The sequence below is a fragment of the Triticum aestivum genome, chromosome 7B (genome assembly GCF_018294505.1).
Source record: "Triticum aestivum cultivar Chinese Spring chromosome 7B, IWGSC CS RefSeq v2.1, whole genome shotgun sequence".
Taxonomy (NCBI): Eukaryota; Viridiplantae; Streptophyta; class Magnoliopsida; order Poales; family Poaceae; genus Triticum; species Triticum aestivum.
Genome location: NC_057813.1, coordinates 707,045,634 through 707,061,905, shown reverse-complemented (window position 1 = coordinate 707,061,905; position 16,272 = coordinate 707,045,634). Strand labels below are relative to the sequence as shown.

At 50.0% G+C, this 16,272-nt stretch overlaps 1 protein-coding gene and 1 pseudogene across 1 annotated transcript; both read right to left on the bottom strand.

Moving 5' to 3' along the window:
- Nucleotides 1-64: 64 nt before the first annotated feature.
- LOC123158551 (AAA-ATPase At3g28580-like) lies at nucleotides 65-4,228 on the bottom strand (annotated as a pseudogene).
- Nucleotides 4,229-6,801: 2,573 nt separating this feature from the next.
- LOC123161956 (AAA-ATPase ASD, mitochondrial-like) lies at nucleotides 6,802-8,352 on the bottom strand. The gene has a single exon (XM_044579766.1). The coding sequence runs from the start codon at nucleotides 8,347-8,349 to the stop codon at nucleotides 6,802-6,804; it is 1,548 nt and encodes a 515-aa protein (XP_044435701.1). The 5' UTR covers nucleotides 8,350-8,352.
- Nucleotides 8,353-16,272: the final 7,920 nt, after the last annotated feature.

The following is a 16,272-nucleotide window of genomic DNA, read 5'->3' as shown; positions in this document are numbered from 1 at the left end:
ACAAACACTGCATCTGTTTGTGTTTGTAAGAGAGCACTAACATGCTTACTCTACTCATGTCACTTCACTCGTCACCTTGTTTGATGTCTCCTTTAGCTTCCTCCGGTGTTGCGCCCTTCCCGTCGTCTTTCTCCTTTTCTTTCTTCTCCTTTGCTTCTCTTTCTCCTCGGCTTTCTCTGCTTCTGCCTCCTCTTCCTCATTCGCCTTCGCCTTTGCCGCTGCCGTGTCTTCCTTGGCCTCCTTGGCCTGCTTGAGCGCCTCAATGAGGCCTAATAAACAATAATCAGGGTCCCTCTTCTTCTCCTTCGTCGACATTGGCATCAAGCTCTCTGCCACATCGGTGGGCGACATGTTGGTCTCCTCGAGCAGCCATCGAATCTCCCCAAACAGCCCTGCTCCATGATGTCCAGGTAGTACTTGGCAAGCACCTTGAAGCCCTCAAAGAGGCAATAGGACATCTCGATGTGCTTGTCCATCCTGCCCTTCCGGACCGGTGCCGGGTCCGGTTTCTCCTTGTGGTTCGTCGTGAAGATGATGATTCTCTCATGGCCGCATGCTGACCATAGCCCCTTGATGAAGTTAAGCAGGCTTGAGAGCATCGGCTTGCTTTCATCATCCTTCAGTGGGTCTTGTTAGCATTTTGTATTGTTGCACGCTTTATATGTAGCAGCATTACAAGTGAGATCACTGCATTTTTCTTTCGCAAGGGAGCACTAGTGAACAAGCTCACTCTTTTTCCTTGGCTTCCTGGCTTGAGATCACTTCACTTGTTGATATCTCCATTGGTTCCTCCGATGCTTTGTCCTTCCCTTTGTCTTCCTCTTTGGCTTTCTTCACCTCTGCCTCCTCTTTCTCCTTGGCTTTCTTTGCTGCAGCCTCCTTGGCCTCCTCTTCCTCTTTCATCCTGGCCGCCGCCGCATCCTCTTTGGCCTGCTTGAGCACCTCGACGAGGCATGTCAAGCACTCGTCGGGCTCCCTCTTTTTCTTCTTCGACATAGTCATCAGGTTCTCTGCAATGTCAGCGGGCGACATGTCTGTCTCCTCGAGCAGCCGCTAAATGTCCCCAAAGAACTTGTGCTCGATGACATCTAGGTAGTTTTTGGCGAGCACCTTGAAGCCCTTGAAGCGGCAGTTGGACATCTCGATGTGCTTGTCCATCCTACCCCTCCGGATCAACGTCGGGTCCAACTTCTCCTTGTGGTTGGTGGTGAAGATGATGATCCGCTCACCTTGTCGGAGTCCTTGTTGCGTGCGGCCTTCTTGTCCTTGTGGCGTTTTCCGGTGAGGTTGACAGAGCACTCAATGTCCTCTATGACGATGATGGACTTGCCCATGGTCTCGATGAAGAGCTTCCGCAACTTGGTGTTGTTCTTGACCGTCGTGAGCTCGAGGCCGTAGACGTCGTAGTCAAGGAAGTTGGCCATGGCGGCGACCATGGTGGACTTGCCGGTGCCGGGCGGTCCATAAAGGAGGTGCCCACCCTTCCACGCCTTGCCGACCTTGGCGTAGTATTCCTTGCTCTCCTGGAATGCCATGAGCTCGTCGATGACGGCCTCCTTCTCATCAGGGTGTGCATGAAGAGCATGTCAAAGGTGGCGGGTTGCTTGAAGAGGACGTGGCTCCAAACGCTTTTGCCCCGGCAGGGGTTCCAACTGCCATTGGCATTGTTGGTGAAGAGGCGGCGTTGGCGGTTCTTGACGGTGACAACACGGCCCTCGCCGTGGATGAAAGGAAGGTAGGAGTTCCAGAGAAGTCATCAATGACCTCCTCAAGGTGGTCCCGGACAAGTTGTCAATGACCTCCTCCTGGTTGTCAATGGAGACCCGGAGGTTCTTGCTGTCCTTGTCGTGCTCGGCTTGAGCTTGCGCACGGGCACAGGCATCGCTGAGGTAGGCTTCGTTGGCGGGGAAGAAGTCACTGCGCTGGAAGCGCTCGACGCCATACTAGGGCTAGGAGATGGTGATCTGAAGGTAGGGGTTGAAGCATGTGGCGAGCTTGTCGGCCCATGTGGTGAGGTAGAGGCGGAAGGTGGGGAGGGGGCGGACACAGTTCTGCACCAAGGAACAGAGGAAGATGATGGTTGCCACCACCGATCCGAGTCCCGCCCACCTCTCCACGATCGCCGCTATCGCCGGACCTGGAGCTCCTCTTGGTATCGTGTGTTGATAGAAAGCCGTAGTGACCCGGAGACTGGATTTCGTCCACAGGATGAAACAATTTGAGACCAAACAAGTCCAAATCCAGTATTTTATAAAATCCAAACCACACCAAATTGATTTAGACTCTCAGCCCATTTAAACCAACCAAACACAATCTAATAGGAAAACCAAACTGAAACTAAGGTTAGTTTCAGTCCAAACTATTCCCAAGCTTACCTGGACTGGACTGTATATGCGTGTACGTGTTGCGTATATAATGCCAATGATTCCTGTGGTGATTTGCTTAGGTTGAAGCTAACTAGCCAAGCGTCGTCGTCGTTGGCGCCGGAGCAGGTGGGGAGGAGCTCTGAGGAGAACCGGTCGAGCAGGTTTGCTTTTTTTTTTTTTTTGAGCAGGTTAGGAGGTGGCCCAGCGAGCGTTTAGCTGCTGCTGGCCGGGACGAGCGCACCGCTCGGTTGGCCAGATGCTTTTTAGTACCACATCGCTCGCGTTGGAGCCTACTTCGCGGTCTAAATAGTCTGGTAGTGATCCACGTATCGCCGAGGACGCAAAGCATATACACCAGCTTGCTGGTCCAGGCGAGGCAAAAACCAGTCATCACATACTTCTGGCCGGGGCAGGCCGTGGGCCTGTCACCTGAAGTTGCTGTTAAGTCGTGCATGAGAGGGGCCAGAAGTATGGATTGTTCTTTTTTTCAATGTACCAAGATCTACTATAAACATGGTCGATGCTAGGCCCGCCCGGCCGCCCAAACTTTTTTGCCGGGTTGAAGCAAAAGAATTGGTCGGTTCCAGCAAAAAAAAAAGCCAATTCCAGCAAAATTGCCTCGTCGTGGCCGGCCACAACAAAAAAACTCGTCGGTTCCAGCTAATGGAAAAGCCGGTTCTACCTCAAAATCATGCCTTCACTTTTCTTTTTTTCAATGTACCAAGATCTATTATAAACATGGTCGATGCTAGGCCCGCCCGGCCGCCCAAACTTTTTTGCCGGGTTGAAGCAAAAGAATTGGTCGGTTCCAGCAAAAAAAAAAAGCCAATTCCAGCAAAATTGCCTCGTCGTGGCCGGCCACAACAAAAAAACTCGTCGGTTCCAGCTAATGGAAAAGCCGGTTCTACCTCAAAATCATGCGGTTGTAGCATGTCGACTCCACGCCACCAGAAACGCACCTCTTTCCAGGACAGGCTGCTGTCGTTTGCAGCTCCTATGACCGCCATCTGTAGCAACGACGGCTATCGGGGTTGCATCACTGCGTCGGGGGCGTAGCTCGTAAGATGTGGCCTTGAGCTTGTCGGTGTTTGTTGTGCTCGCGACAAGGCCGAGGAGTACGCGGCGAGCGCGGGGCTGGTCGCAACAAATCCGGCGCGTGCTGGCGGCTCCGTGGGTGCGACGCTGGAGAGCATGAGGTGGGGCCATCGACACGGGGGAGCAGGAGGTGGGCGGCTGTCGACGCGGGGGAGAAAGAGGTGGGCGGTTGTCGGTGCAGGGAAGATATAAATGCGTGTGAGATAGATGATGTGGATCGGCTAAGGAGATTAGGTAGTAGTTGTGAGATGCACGATTAGTGCAGATTGACGAGTGGTCGACGCAAAGTTGGGCCGGTCAGCTCTATACAAATGTTTCCTGATAAAAATTTGCTGGAAGTAGAAAGTATCTCAAACATAATAAATGTTTTCTGATAAAAATTTGCCGAAAGGTGACATGCTACGACCAGCGGACTTAACAACTTAAGGTGGCAGGCCGATTGTAGCCGATTGTAGCATGTCGACTCTACGCCACCAGAAACGCACCTCGCTCAAAATCTGCTGGTCGACCAGTGTCGTAGCATGTCGACTCTACGCCACCAGATTTTAACATGCTACGACCAGCAGATTTTGAGCTACAATCGACATGCTCAAAATCTGCTGGTCGTAGCATGTCGACTCTACGCCACCAGACCCACCTCGCTCCAGCATCGGCTGTTGCCGGTTGCAGCTCCTGTGACCGCCATCTTCAGCAATGGCGGCTGCCGGGGTTGCAGCAAGCAGCACCGCGTTGGGGGCGTAGCTCGTAACTTGTGACCTCGAGCTCATTGGTGTTTGTTGTGCTCGCGACAAGGCCAGGGGAGCACGCTGCGAGCGTGGGGCTGGTCGCAGCAAATCCGGCGTGTGGTGGCGACTCCATGGGTGCGACTCAGGGGAGCAGGAGGTGAGGCTATAGACACGGGGGAGGAGGAGGTTGGCTGCCGTCTATGCGGGGGAGCAGGTGGGCGGTCGTCAGCATGGAGAAGAGGGAGATGCGGGTGAGAGAGATGACACTGATCGGCTGAGGAGATAAGGTAGTAGTTGTGAGACGCACGATTTGTTCGGATCGAGCAGCGGGTGTAAAGTTGGGCCGGTCGGCCATATACAAATGCTTTCCTATAAAAATTCATAGAAAGTACAAAGTATCTCAAACATAATAAGTATTACATCAAAGTCTTTGGACCACCGAACAACCAAACATGGCCAGAACGACCCACAGAGATGCGAAGTTCCCCCCTCTCATGTAAATCTTTCCTTCTCTTTCAAATGGTTGATCTTCAAGTTCGTAATGACATTAGCTTGAACACATTGATGATGATTCTATATGCCAGCCTTATTGACATGCATGTACGTGTTGCGTATATAATGCTAATGGTTGGTGTGGTGATTCTGCTGAGGTTGAAGCTTAGCTAAGCACGTGTTGTCATTGTCGTTGGGGCCATAGGAGGAGAGGAGAAGATGTACTTTCGATGTAATTTTTATTATGTTTGAGATGCTTTATATTTCCGACGAATCTTTATAATAGATCTGATAATTTCATAAAAAAAAAAACTCACACCAATACCTCAACAATTTTATATCTGGTGACTCTAATTGGTGGGCAAATTTATATACCAGACTTGCCGATAGGGCTAAACTGATCAGTTAATCATATTTTGGAACCTCAGATAATCCGTAAAAGTACCGGATAATCCACATCCGATGGATATTTCGATACCATATCCGTTGGATATCCAGTTGACCGAAATCCATATCTATATCCATATCCGACGGATTCGTGCGAGTGCAGACCATATCCTTAGAAACGGATGCGAATACTGATCCGGAACAGGAATTATCTGTACCATTTACATCCCTAAGGGTAACCTGCGCTTGTGCGGCTAGATTTCTTTTACCGTTATAAAAGTATGTTTTAAATATTATTATTTTCAAAGTTAATGTGTTCAGATACCATTGTATTCACATAGGTTACAGAAAAGTTTATAGAAAAAAAAGCCTATTTAGCGACCTAGAATGATTTTTTAGTGTTCCTCGACCTCTGCCAGTTATTCTCTTCCAGACTAAGTATTATTTGATTAATTTTTTATAACCCTAGTTCTATACGATAAAAAATAAAATAATTAAATATAGCTAACATACCTGGTGTTGAAATTATTGTACTCCCCCTGACTCCAAAAGAAGAAGGCCCATAAAGTTTGTCTGTAGTCAAGCGGTGTAAAGTGGACCACCTTTGTATGAAAAACTATCAATAACTATAACACTAAAGAATATATTTACCCTAAAATAGTAATATTAAAAAAAATTATTATGTATTTACTGATACTAATTTGGCGTTCAATTTCTGGATAATTTTTTCTAGAAATTCGGTCAAAAATTGCACGGTTTGACTCGTTTGTCTTTATTCCTTCTTATTTGGTCATTAGTGTATATCTAAAACTAAAGAGTTTAGAAATTTTCTAGTGATGATTAAGCATTAGTATTGATGGCTTACATCTAACCTTATTTTAGTTTCCTCAATCCGTCTCATCATTGATCATAATGTAGTTATGCTTAAATTTGGTGCAAAATCATGCCTCTTCTGCACATGCCCATCTTACAAATTATTAATATCTCTTGCCCATCTACGTATCCATCAAAACATGCTCATCATAACGTTGGAGGTGTTCGGGCTGAACCATTTTGGCACCACCTTCAACACGGTGACCACAAGGTGAGCTTGCGTGCGCTGGTAAGCAATGCTTCGCATTCTCTTTTCTGATCATTGCCATGTGTCTGTGTCTTTGGGTCTGTTGTAGCATTTGTATACTTCATCAGAACAAGCAAGTTTTATAGACGAGTTATATACGCCAGACTGCTGTCTTTTGTTTTGTAAACAAAGCTCTGTTTGTGTTCTGTTCTTACAACAATATCGTGTTACATTTGGTCAGGGCTGAAAGAATGCAGAATTGGGTTGCTTAATTAGTTAATTAATTAATGAACGGGCCAATTCAGATTTGGGTTGCTTAATTAACTCTAGGAGCAGGATACATTCTGATCGCTAATTGCATATTGTCACTGTCATGCGTAGTGGCGGCATTGGGTTGGTAAAATGGTAATGAAGCCTGCATGATACCATGTTTATTTTCTAATTCCCTGAAAAAAAATTGTTAGCCTTTTGGTGTAGGTAAAGCGTTGTTACAGTAGCATTTTGTATTGTTGCACGCTTTATATGCAGCAGCATTACAAGTGAGAGAAGAAAGAAATATTGTTTCAGTTGAGAGGTGCATTAGTTTTCTCTCACCAAACACTGCATTTTTGTTTTGTAAGGGAGCACTACTGAACAAGCTCATTCTTTTTCCTTGGCTTCCTGGCGTGATGTCACTTCACTTGTCACCTTGCTTAATATCCCAATTGGCTGCCTCGGGTGCTTTGTCCTTCTCTTGGTCTTCCTCCTTGCCTTTCTTCACCTCTTTCTCCTTGGCTTTCTTCGCTTGAGCCTCCTCTGCCTTCACCTTGGCCGCCGCCGCTTCCTCCTTGGCCTGCTTGAGCGCCTCGATTAGGCCTATCAAGCACACATCCGGGTCCCTCCTTTTCTTCTTCGACATGGGCATCAGGTTCTCTGCAACGTCAGCGGGTGACATGTCGGTCTCCTCGAGTAGGCGCTGAACTTCCCCAAACAGCTCGTGCTCAATGACATCTAGGTAGTTCTTGGCGAGCACCTTGAATCCCTCAAAGCGGCAGTAGGACATCTCGATGTGCTTGTCCATCCTGCCCCGCTGGATCAGCGCCGGGTCCAGCTTCTCCTTGTGGTTGGTCGTGAAGATGATGATCCGCTCACCTCCGCAAGCAGACCACAACCCGTCGATGAAGTTAAGCAGGCCCGAGAGCGTCACCTTGGTGGCATCGTCCTTCTCTGGCTCTATCGGTAGCTTGGGCTTGTCATCGTTGTCGGAGTCCTTGTCGCTTGAGGCCTTCTTGTCCTTGCGGCGTTTTCCTGTGAAGTCGACAGAGCAGTCGATGTCCTCTATGACGATGATGGACTTGCCTGTTGTCTCGATGAAGAGCTTCCGCAACTCGGTGTTGTTCTTGACCGCTGTGAGCTCAAGGTCGTAGACGTCATAGTCGAGGAAGTTGGCCATGGCGGCGATCATGGTAGACTTGCCGGTGCCGGGCGGTCCGTAAAGGAGATACCTGCGCTTCCACGTCTTGCCGACCTTGGCATAGTATTCCTTGCTCTCCTGGAAGGCCATGAGGTCGTCGATGACAGCTTCCTTCTCATCGGGGTGCATGGCAAGCGTGTCAAAGGTGGCAGGGTGCTCGAAGGGGACATGGCTCCACACGCTTTTCCCTTGGTAGGGGTTCCAGCCGCCGCTAGCATTGTTGGTGAAGAGATGGCGTTGGCGGTTCTTCACAGTGACAGCGCGGCCCTCACCGAGTACGAAAGGAAGGTAGGAGTCAGCGACAAGGTCGCGGTGCCGTCGATGGAAGACGACCCGGTAGAAGCGCCTCTCGTCCTGGCCGGGGTATAAATGGATGACGTTGGCCTTGGATTGCCTCTTCGAGGCGTACCACCAGATGGTGATGTCAGAGAAGTCATCAGTGACCTCCTCGTGGTCGTCCATGGAGACCAGGAGGTTCTTGCTGTCCTTGCCGAGCTCGGCCTTGAGCTTGCGTGCACGGCGGGCGCAGGCGTCGCTGAGGTAGGCCTCGACGGCGAGGAAGAAGTCGCTGCGCTGGAAGCGCTCGGCGCCATACTCGGAGATGGTGATCTGGAGATAGGGGTTGAAGCAGGCTGCGAGCTTGGTGGCCAAGGTGGTGAGGTAGAGGCGGAAGGTGGGGGGCATGTAGTTCTGCACCATGGACCAGAGGAAGATGACGGTCGCCACTGCTGATCCGAGCCCCGCCCACCTCTCCACCACTGCCGCTGCCATGGCCGGGCCTAGAGCTCCTCTTGATATTGTGTCGATGGAAAGCTGTTGTGACCTCGACTGGACTGGACATGTGTGTACGTGTTGCGCTTGCGTATATAATGCCAATGGCAATGGCTCGTGTGGTGATTTTGCTGAGGTTGAGGCTTAGCTAAGCATGTGTTGTCGTGGTCGTTGGGTCCGGAGCAGGTGAGGAGAACCGGCGAGCGTTGATCGAACGGTCCATGTAAGACAATAAGTTTTGGGGGAACCAGCACAACCCTCTAGGGGTGGCTTATCTCATTATATATAATGGATGTGTTACAATACGTACATAAGTACAGAAGCTATACATAGTCTAACACCCTCCCTCAATCTTAGCCACTTTCTAAAGAACTGAGAAGGGTAAGATTGCGCCTACAAGCCTCAAACTGTGGCAGAGGTAAAGGCTTAGTGAAGATGTCTGCAAGTTGATCCTTAGATGAGATAAACTTGATCTGGAGTTGCTTCTGTGATACACGTTCCCGTACAAAGTGATAGTCAACTTCAATGTGTTTCGTTCGGGCATGAAATACTGGATTTGCAGAAAGGTATGTAGCACCGATGTTATCACACCAAAGAATAGGAGGCTGTGGTTGAGACAAACCCAACTCCTGAAGCAAAGACTGCACCCAAATAATCTCTGCAGTAGCATTAGCCACAGCCTTGTACTCAGCTTCAGTACTGCTACGTGACACAGTAGCCTGTTTCCGAGCACTCCAGGCGATCAAATTAGGGCCAAAGAATACTGCATAACCCCCCGTGGATCGCCTGTCATCTGGACTACCAGCCCAATCTGCATCAGAGAAGGCCGAAAGGACCCGAGAGGAAGTCGGCCGAATATGCATACCAAATGTCAGGGTGAACTGAACATAACGAAGAATGCGTTTAACAGCAGCCCAATGAGTATCTCTGGGAGCCTGAAGATACTGACAAACCCTGTTAACAGCATAAGAGATATCTGGTCTCGTGATCGTCAAGTACTGAAGTCCACCAACAATGCTCCTGTACTCTGTGGCATCCGCAGGAGACAAAAGCTCACCATCAACAGCTGTTATCTTGTCGGTAGACGACATGGGTGTGGTGGTCGGTTTGCACTTCAGCATGCCCGCTCTTTGTAACAACTCCAAGGAGTACTTCTTCTGCGTAAGGACAAGACCAGTAGCACGAGAAGTGACCTCAACTCCAAGAAAGTAGTGAAGCTTCCCAAGATCTTTGACCGCAAAATCAGCACCAAGAGAGCAGACAAGAGCATCAGCAGCATACTGAGAAGAGCTGACAAGGATAATATCATCGACATATACCAAAAGATACATAGTGACTTCTGGCTTCTGTAGAAGAAATAATGAAGTGTCAGCAGTGGACGGCACAAACCCATGAGCATGAAGGGCAGAGGCAAGGCGGGCATGCCAGGCACGAGGAGCTTGCTTCAAACCATATAGTGCTTTGGAGAGACGACAGATATAGTCAGGACGATCAGGATCAGAGAAACCAGGCGGTTGTTTCATATAAACCTCTTCCTCCAAAAATCCATGTAGAAAAGCATTCTGCACATCAAGTTGACGAAGTGACCAACCACGAGAAACAACAATGGAGAGAAGAAGCCGAATAGTGGTAGGCTTGACGACAGGACTGAAGGTGTCCTCATAGTCAAGACCATGACGTTGCCGAAAACCGCGAGCAACAAGTCGCGCTTTGTAACGCTCAATAGATCCATCCGAATGCTTCTTCACTTTGAATACCCATTTTGAGTCAATAACATTTACCCGTGGTGGTGGAGGAACGAGAGTCCATGTCTTGTTACGAAGGAGAGCATGAAACTCCTGCTCCATAGCCTCTCGCCAATGTGGAATGCGCAGGGCAGCCTGATATGAGCGAGGCTCAGAAGATGGATCCGCAACAGCAGCAGCCAAACAAGCAGCCAACCAAGCAACCGTACCATCCTTACGCTCCTTAGGTTTGAAAATGCCACTGCGACCGCGTGTATGTGGTTGGGACACAGGAACCACCGAAGTCGACGGAGCAGCCTGCAACGGGCTGGAGGACGGCGACGTTGACGAGTCAGCCGGTGACGAGGAGCCAGACACAGTAGCCTCGGGCTCGGTCGGCGAAGAAGGCCGGCCCACCGGCGAAACCGGCAGAGCAGACGAAGCAGCTGGCGACGCTGGCGTCACAGACCGGGCCGATGGCGAGCCCGGCATAGTGGGCCGTGGCGCGGCCGGTGTCGCGGGCCGATCCGCGGATGAAGGCGACGTGAGGACGGCGTCGCGGACCCGAGCTGCAGGCAAAGACGGCGTGACGGGCCGAGCCGCGGGCGAAGACGGCGTGACAGGCCGAGCCGCTGAAGACTCGGCGGCCGCTGGCGAAGAGGGCCGAGCCGCTGGAGACTCGGCGGTCGCTGGCGTAGCGGCGCGACGGGCTCTTCGGGTGACCATGCATGGGCACGCGAATCGATGCCATGCAACATAGGGCAATCGACGTGCCCATCAGAAGGCGGCGACGATGATGGTGAATCCTCCAACAGCTCCAAACGAGCCCCACGTCCGGTTCCTGCACCATGGTTAGGTAACAGCAAAGGAGAGTATGCAACATCATCAAATTGGTCAGAAGCAACAGAGGATGAATGCAGAGATGGTGGTTCGACAGTGGACACAGGAAGTTTGGCAAAGGGAAAAACATGCTCATCAAACACGACGTCCCGAGATATATAGACACGATTAGTGGGAACATGAAGACATTTGTAACCTTTATGAAGAGAGCTATAGCCAAGAAAAACACACTTCTTAGAACGAAACTCAAGCTTGCGCTTATTATATGGACGAAGATGCGGCCAGCAAGCACACCCAAATACCTTGAAAAAGGTATAATCAGGTTGTTCATTAAGGAGAATCTCAATGGGAGTCTTCATGTTTAAAACACGAGTGGGAGTACGGTTGATGAGAAAGCATGCAGTGGTGAAAGCATCACTCCAAAACCGAAACGGAACAGATGCATGGGCCAAAAGAGTAAGACCAGCTTCAACAATATGACGATGCTTACGTTCGACTGAACCATTCTGCTGATGTGTATGTGGACATGCTAAACGATGAGCTATCCCAAGCGACTGAAAGAAGGAGTTGAGGTTGCGATACTCGCCCCCCCAGTCCGACTGGACATGAACAATTTTGTGCTTGAGAAGACGTTCAACATGTTTTTGAAACTGAACAAAAATATCAAACACATCAGATTTGCGTTTAATAAGGTAAAGCCAGGTAAAGCGACTATAAGCATCAACGAAACTGATATAGTAATTATGACCACTGACAGAAGTCTGAGCAGGACCCATACATCTGAAAACACAAGTTCTAAAGGATGTTTCACCTCACGACTGGACTCCGAAAAAGGAAGTTGATGACTCTTCCCCTGCTGACAAGCATCACACACTGCTACATCTTTATTACTAGACAAACTAGGAAGCTCATGACGACGCAAAATATGACGGACAATAGGTGTGGCCGGGTGACCAAGACGAGCATGCCACTGTGACGGAGAGACCCGAACTCCATTGAAAACACGGGCGACGCCAGGATGCTCCAGACGGTAGAGGCCCTGGCACAACCGCCCACTAAGAAGAATGTCCCTCGTGCCCCGATCCTTAATAAAAAGATCAAAAGGGTGAAATTCACAAAGCACATTATTATCACGTGTGAGTTTAGGAACTGAAAGAAGATTACGGGTCACAGATGGAACTCGAAGAACATTGCGAAGTTGAAGACTCCTATTGGCATGTCTAGTGAGAAGAGATGCTTGACCAATAGGAGAGATGTGCATACCTGCTCCATTGGCGGTGTGGATCTTGTCGGAGCCATGATAGGGTTCACGAGTGTGAAGCTTCCCCATCTCGCTGGTCAGATGCTCTGTCGCCCCAGAGTCCATGTACCAGTGTGGATCGATGGAGTAGGACTGAGTGTGTCCCTGTTGCTTCTGCGGCGCGGGACGATCAGCCATGGCGACCTGACGGGCATTGTTGCGTGTATCTTTGCCGTCATTGCCAAGACCAAGGAAGCTTCGCTGGAAGCGCTTATGACACTTGGAGGCCCAGTGCCCATCGCGGCCACAAAGCTGGCACACACGTGGACCGCCAGCCCCCGGTAAGGTCGCAGTAGGTGGGGGGGCCGAGGCGGGCGACGGTGGCAGCCCCAAGGGAGACCGGGGTGATGAAGAAGAGCGGCCACCCTTGGTGGCGGCGTTGGCCGAGAGGGAGCCAGTGCCCCTGGAGCGGTGTGTCTCGACCCGTTGCTCAGTGAGAAGGAGCCGAGAGAAAACCTCGTGTGCCAGCATGGGTGTCGAGTTGCCCCGCTCGTTGATGATCTCGACTAAGGCATCATACTCCTCATCAAGACCATTGACAATAAACGAGTTGAACTCGGAGTCGGTGAGGGGCTGTCCAATGGAGGCCAATGTGTCGGCGAGGCCCTTGACCTTGTTGTAGAACTCAGTGGCAGTGGAGTTAAGCTTCTGACACTCTCCAAGTTGACGACGGAGTGCAGAGACACGAGCCTGGGACTGCGCTGCAAAGGTTCGCTCAAGGATGGTCCAGGCCTCATGAGACGTCTTCGCGAAGACAACAAGTCCGGCAACTGCCGGCGAGAGCGACCCCTGGATGGAGGAGAGGTTCGCCTGGTCCTGCCCCGTCCAGACGCGATGGGCCGGATTGTAGACCGGACCGTGCATGCTGTCTACCAGTGCGGGTGGGCAGGGAAGCGATCCGTCGACGTAGCCTAGCAGGTAGTGACTCCCCAAGAGCGGGAGAACCTGCGCACGCCAGAAGATGTAGTTGTCGGCGGAGAGCTTGATGGTGATGAGATGACCGAAGTGAAACGGCAGCGGCGAAGACAATCCCATCGAGGGGGCTGCCTGGGGTGCAAACACCATGGAGGCAGCCGGAGGCACCGAAGCCGATGCGGGAGGAGGTGGGACCGCAGCCAGGGCGGATGCCGCAAAGCTCGCGGCCGGGTCGGACGCCGCAAGACCCGCGGCCGGGGCGGACGCCGCCAGCCCCGCCAGCGGGGCGGTGTGATCCGCTTGCGGCAGGAGCAGCGGGACGACGCCCGCGGAGTCCGCAGCGGACGGCGGCGCCGCGGTGTGGACCACGAGGTCGCGCCCAAGCGAGGGCGCCGGCGGCGTGGAGTAGACGGAGCCGATGCTCCTGGTCCCGATCGGAGCCGGAACGGCGACGGCATCGAGCGGGAGGTTGAGCAGAGCCGCAAGAGAGGCCGGGAGGAACCCCGCAGCAGTGGAACCGGTGGTGGCGGCACTCGACATGGCGGCGGTGAAGGCGGCGGCGGCTGCGACGGCGGTGCGGGTATTAGGGTTTGGAAGCGGAAGCGATCGTAACCTAGCGTGATACCATGTAAGACAATAAGTTTTGGGGGAACCAGCACAACCCTCTAGGGGTGGCTTATCTCATTATATATAATGAATGTGTTACAACACGTACATAAGTACAGAAGCTATACATAGTCTAACAGTCGATGGAAACGAGATTACTTATAATGGATCCAATGGCAAATGCAGACTTGGCTTGCTCAGTTTTGTAGCCAACCAGATGCGTCAGGATTGTGATTGTTAATTGCATCATGAAACTTTTTTTAGACGATTGATTGCATCTTGTTACAACAGGCTAGTATAAAAATTTGCATGTGTATAATACAATAGTACGTAGCTTTGATAATCGGAGATGTATGAGGTCGGCATGGTGCTCGGTCGTGGGCGAGATGAAGCATGGATGACGATTTGCATGGTGCTGATGACCCCCGAGGAAAAGGCACAGCTTAGCTGGGCGGAAGACGATCGAGGTGGCTCGCTGGGCCGTGAACGAGTACACCGCTCGGTTGGGCGTGTACCACACCGTGCGGAAAGAAACATTAGTACCACACCGCTCGCTACAAAGTCTAAGTCACGGTCTAAATAGCCTGGTAGTGACCCACGTATTGCCGACGACGCAAGCATATACACCAGCTTGCTGGTCCAGGGTCTGCCGAGGCAAAAAGCAGTCATGACGTATACTTCTGGCCGGGCCAAGCCACGGGCCTGTCACCTGAAGTTGCTGTTAACTCGGCATGAGGGGGGCTAGAAGTGTACGGATTGACGTCAGTCTTTTTTTTTCCTTTTCTTCTGAGCCTTCACTTTTTTTATACCAACATCTATTATAAAAGTTTGAAGTACAAGCTATTTCAAATATAATAAAAATTACAGCAAGGTCATTGGGCCACCGAACGATCATTATACCGTCGTCGGTACGACTCGCTGAGAGCCTTCCTTTTTCAGCCTCTGCTATTCCTATGCTACTTCATTTGTTGTGCTTTTAATATAACTTGATCTTTTGGTCATCCGGACATTAAGAAATGACAATTTATTTTAAGAAAAATCATAAGCTTTATTACGGCATAATAGTTGGCAAATCGGCTATTATAAGGCTATCAACATTTTCCTTTTTGATTCTCCCTATCAACATATGTTAGAACATTATACTCCCAATAGCAGCGAGACCCTTCCCGCGCACATACACACACACTTATTTGGGCCAACTCATGGGCCACGCCATTGAAATTTCGTTTACATGAAATAAGCACCAAACCAAGTCTTAGGGCAACTCCGATGCGGATCACCTATTGGACACCATTATTGTCTATGAAACTATTAGACATAACCAAGACCTCTTTTTCCCCTCATGCTAGGGTTAGCTTTTCCCTCATCGGTGATGGCAACTTGGGCTCAGAGACGACGACCTCCATGATGTTCTTGTGCAACAGGATGAAGCACTGACGGATAATTTGACATGATGGATAGCCATTGCACGAGTCCATATGGACAAGCCCAACAACCAATACTGTTTTTACAAGAACATGATAGTGGCGTGAAAATTTGCCAAGGAGGTGACCTTTTGCCCCCTGAACGACAACCTTTACACCTTGGAGTCCTATTGTGCCTTCACGATTCGAAATGGGTTATCGAAGAAGGGCCTTGGAATTTTCGTGGTATTGGTGCCATACGAAGGGTTTACAAAACCCTCGCCGATCAAGCTCGATTCTCCAAAGATATGGACCTAAATCCACGACCTACCAGATGAGTATGTGTTGTTACTGAATCACTACAGGGAAAGGTTAGTGAATTTATCTATACTGAGCCGAAGTCGCAGGATTTTGAGGGATTTTTTCCAGAGCTGAAGTTAAGATCAATGTTAATAAATACACGAAGAATGTTGTTTCACTTATCCCGGATAATAAGCGCTAGATCTTTCGCGTGAAATATGAACGACTCCCAAACTGGTGCTCGGTATGTGGAAACCTTGGTCACATGTACAAAGAGTATGGCGATGGGATTCACCCCATCCCCCGCTGCCCCTTGTCTTTAAGGATATGTAAGCAACCTCGTTAAGAGGAGCTAGACATGGCCCTCGATGTGGTAGGGGTCGTGGTCAAATTAGATGGTTGTTTTAGTTCGAGTGAAGTACACTGTAGGTCCCGGAAGTATTTCATGGGTATCATGTAAGTCCTCAAAATATGAAAATCATCATCCAAATTCTCGAAGTGCAGTAAGTGTGTCATTCAAGCCCAAAAATTGTCCGACCCTGCCTAACCGGCCAGCTGGTGTCGCTGACCCATGACACGGCCCTCAAGGTAACGGCCAGTGATGGAAATACACAAATAAACTAAAATCATTATTTCAAAAAATATTCGTGAATATGGAAAAAATGTTCATTAAATAATAAAAATGTTTGCAAGTATTGAAAAAAGTTCGTGACTTTAGAAAAATGTTCGCGAACGATGAATTTGAACAAAAGTTCACGAACGATGAATTTGGAATAAAATTTTGCGAACGATGAATTTGGGAAAAATGTTTGCGATGTTAAAAAATGATTGCAAC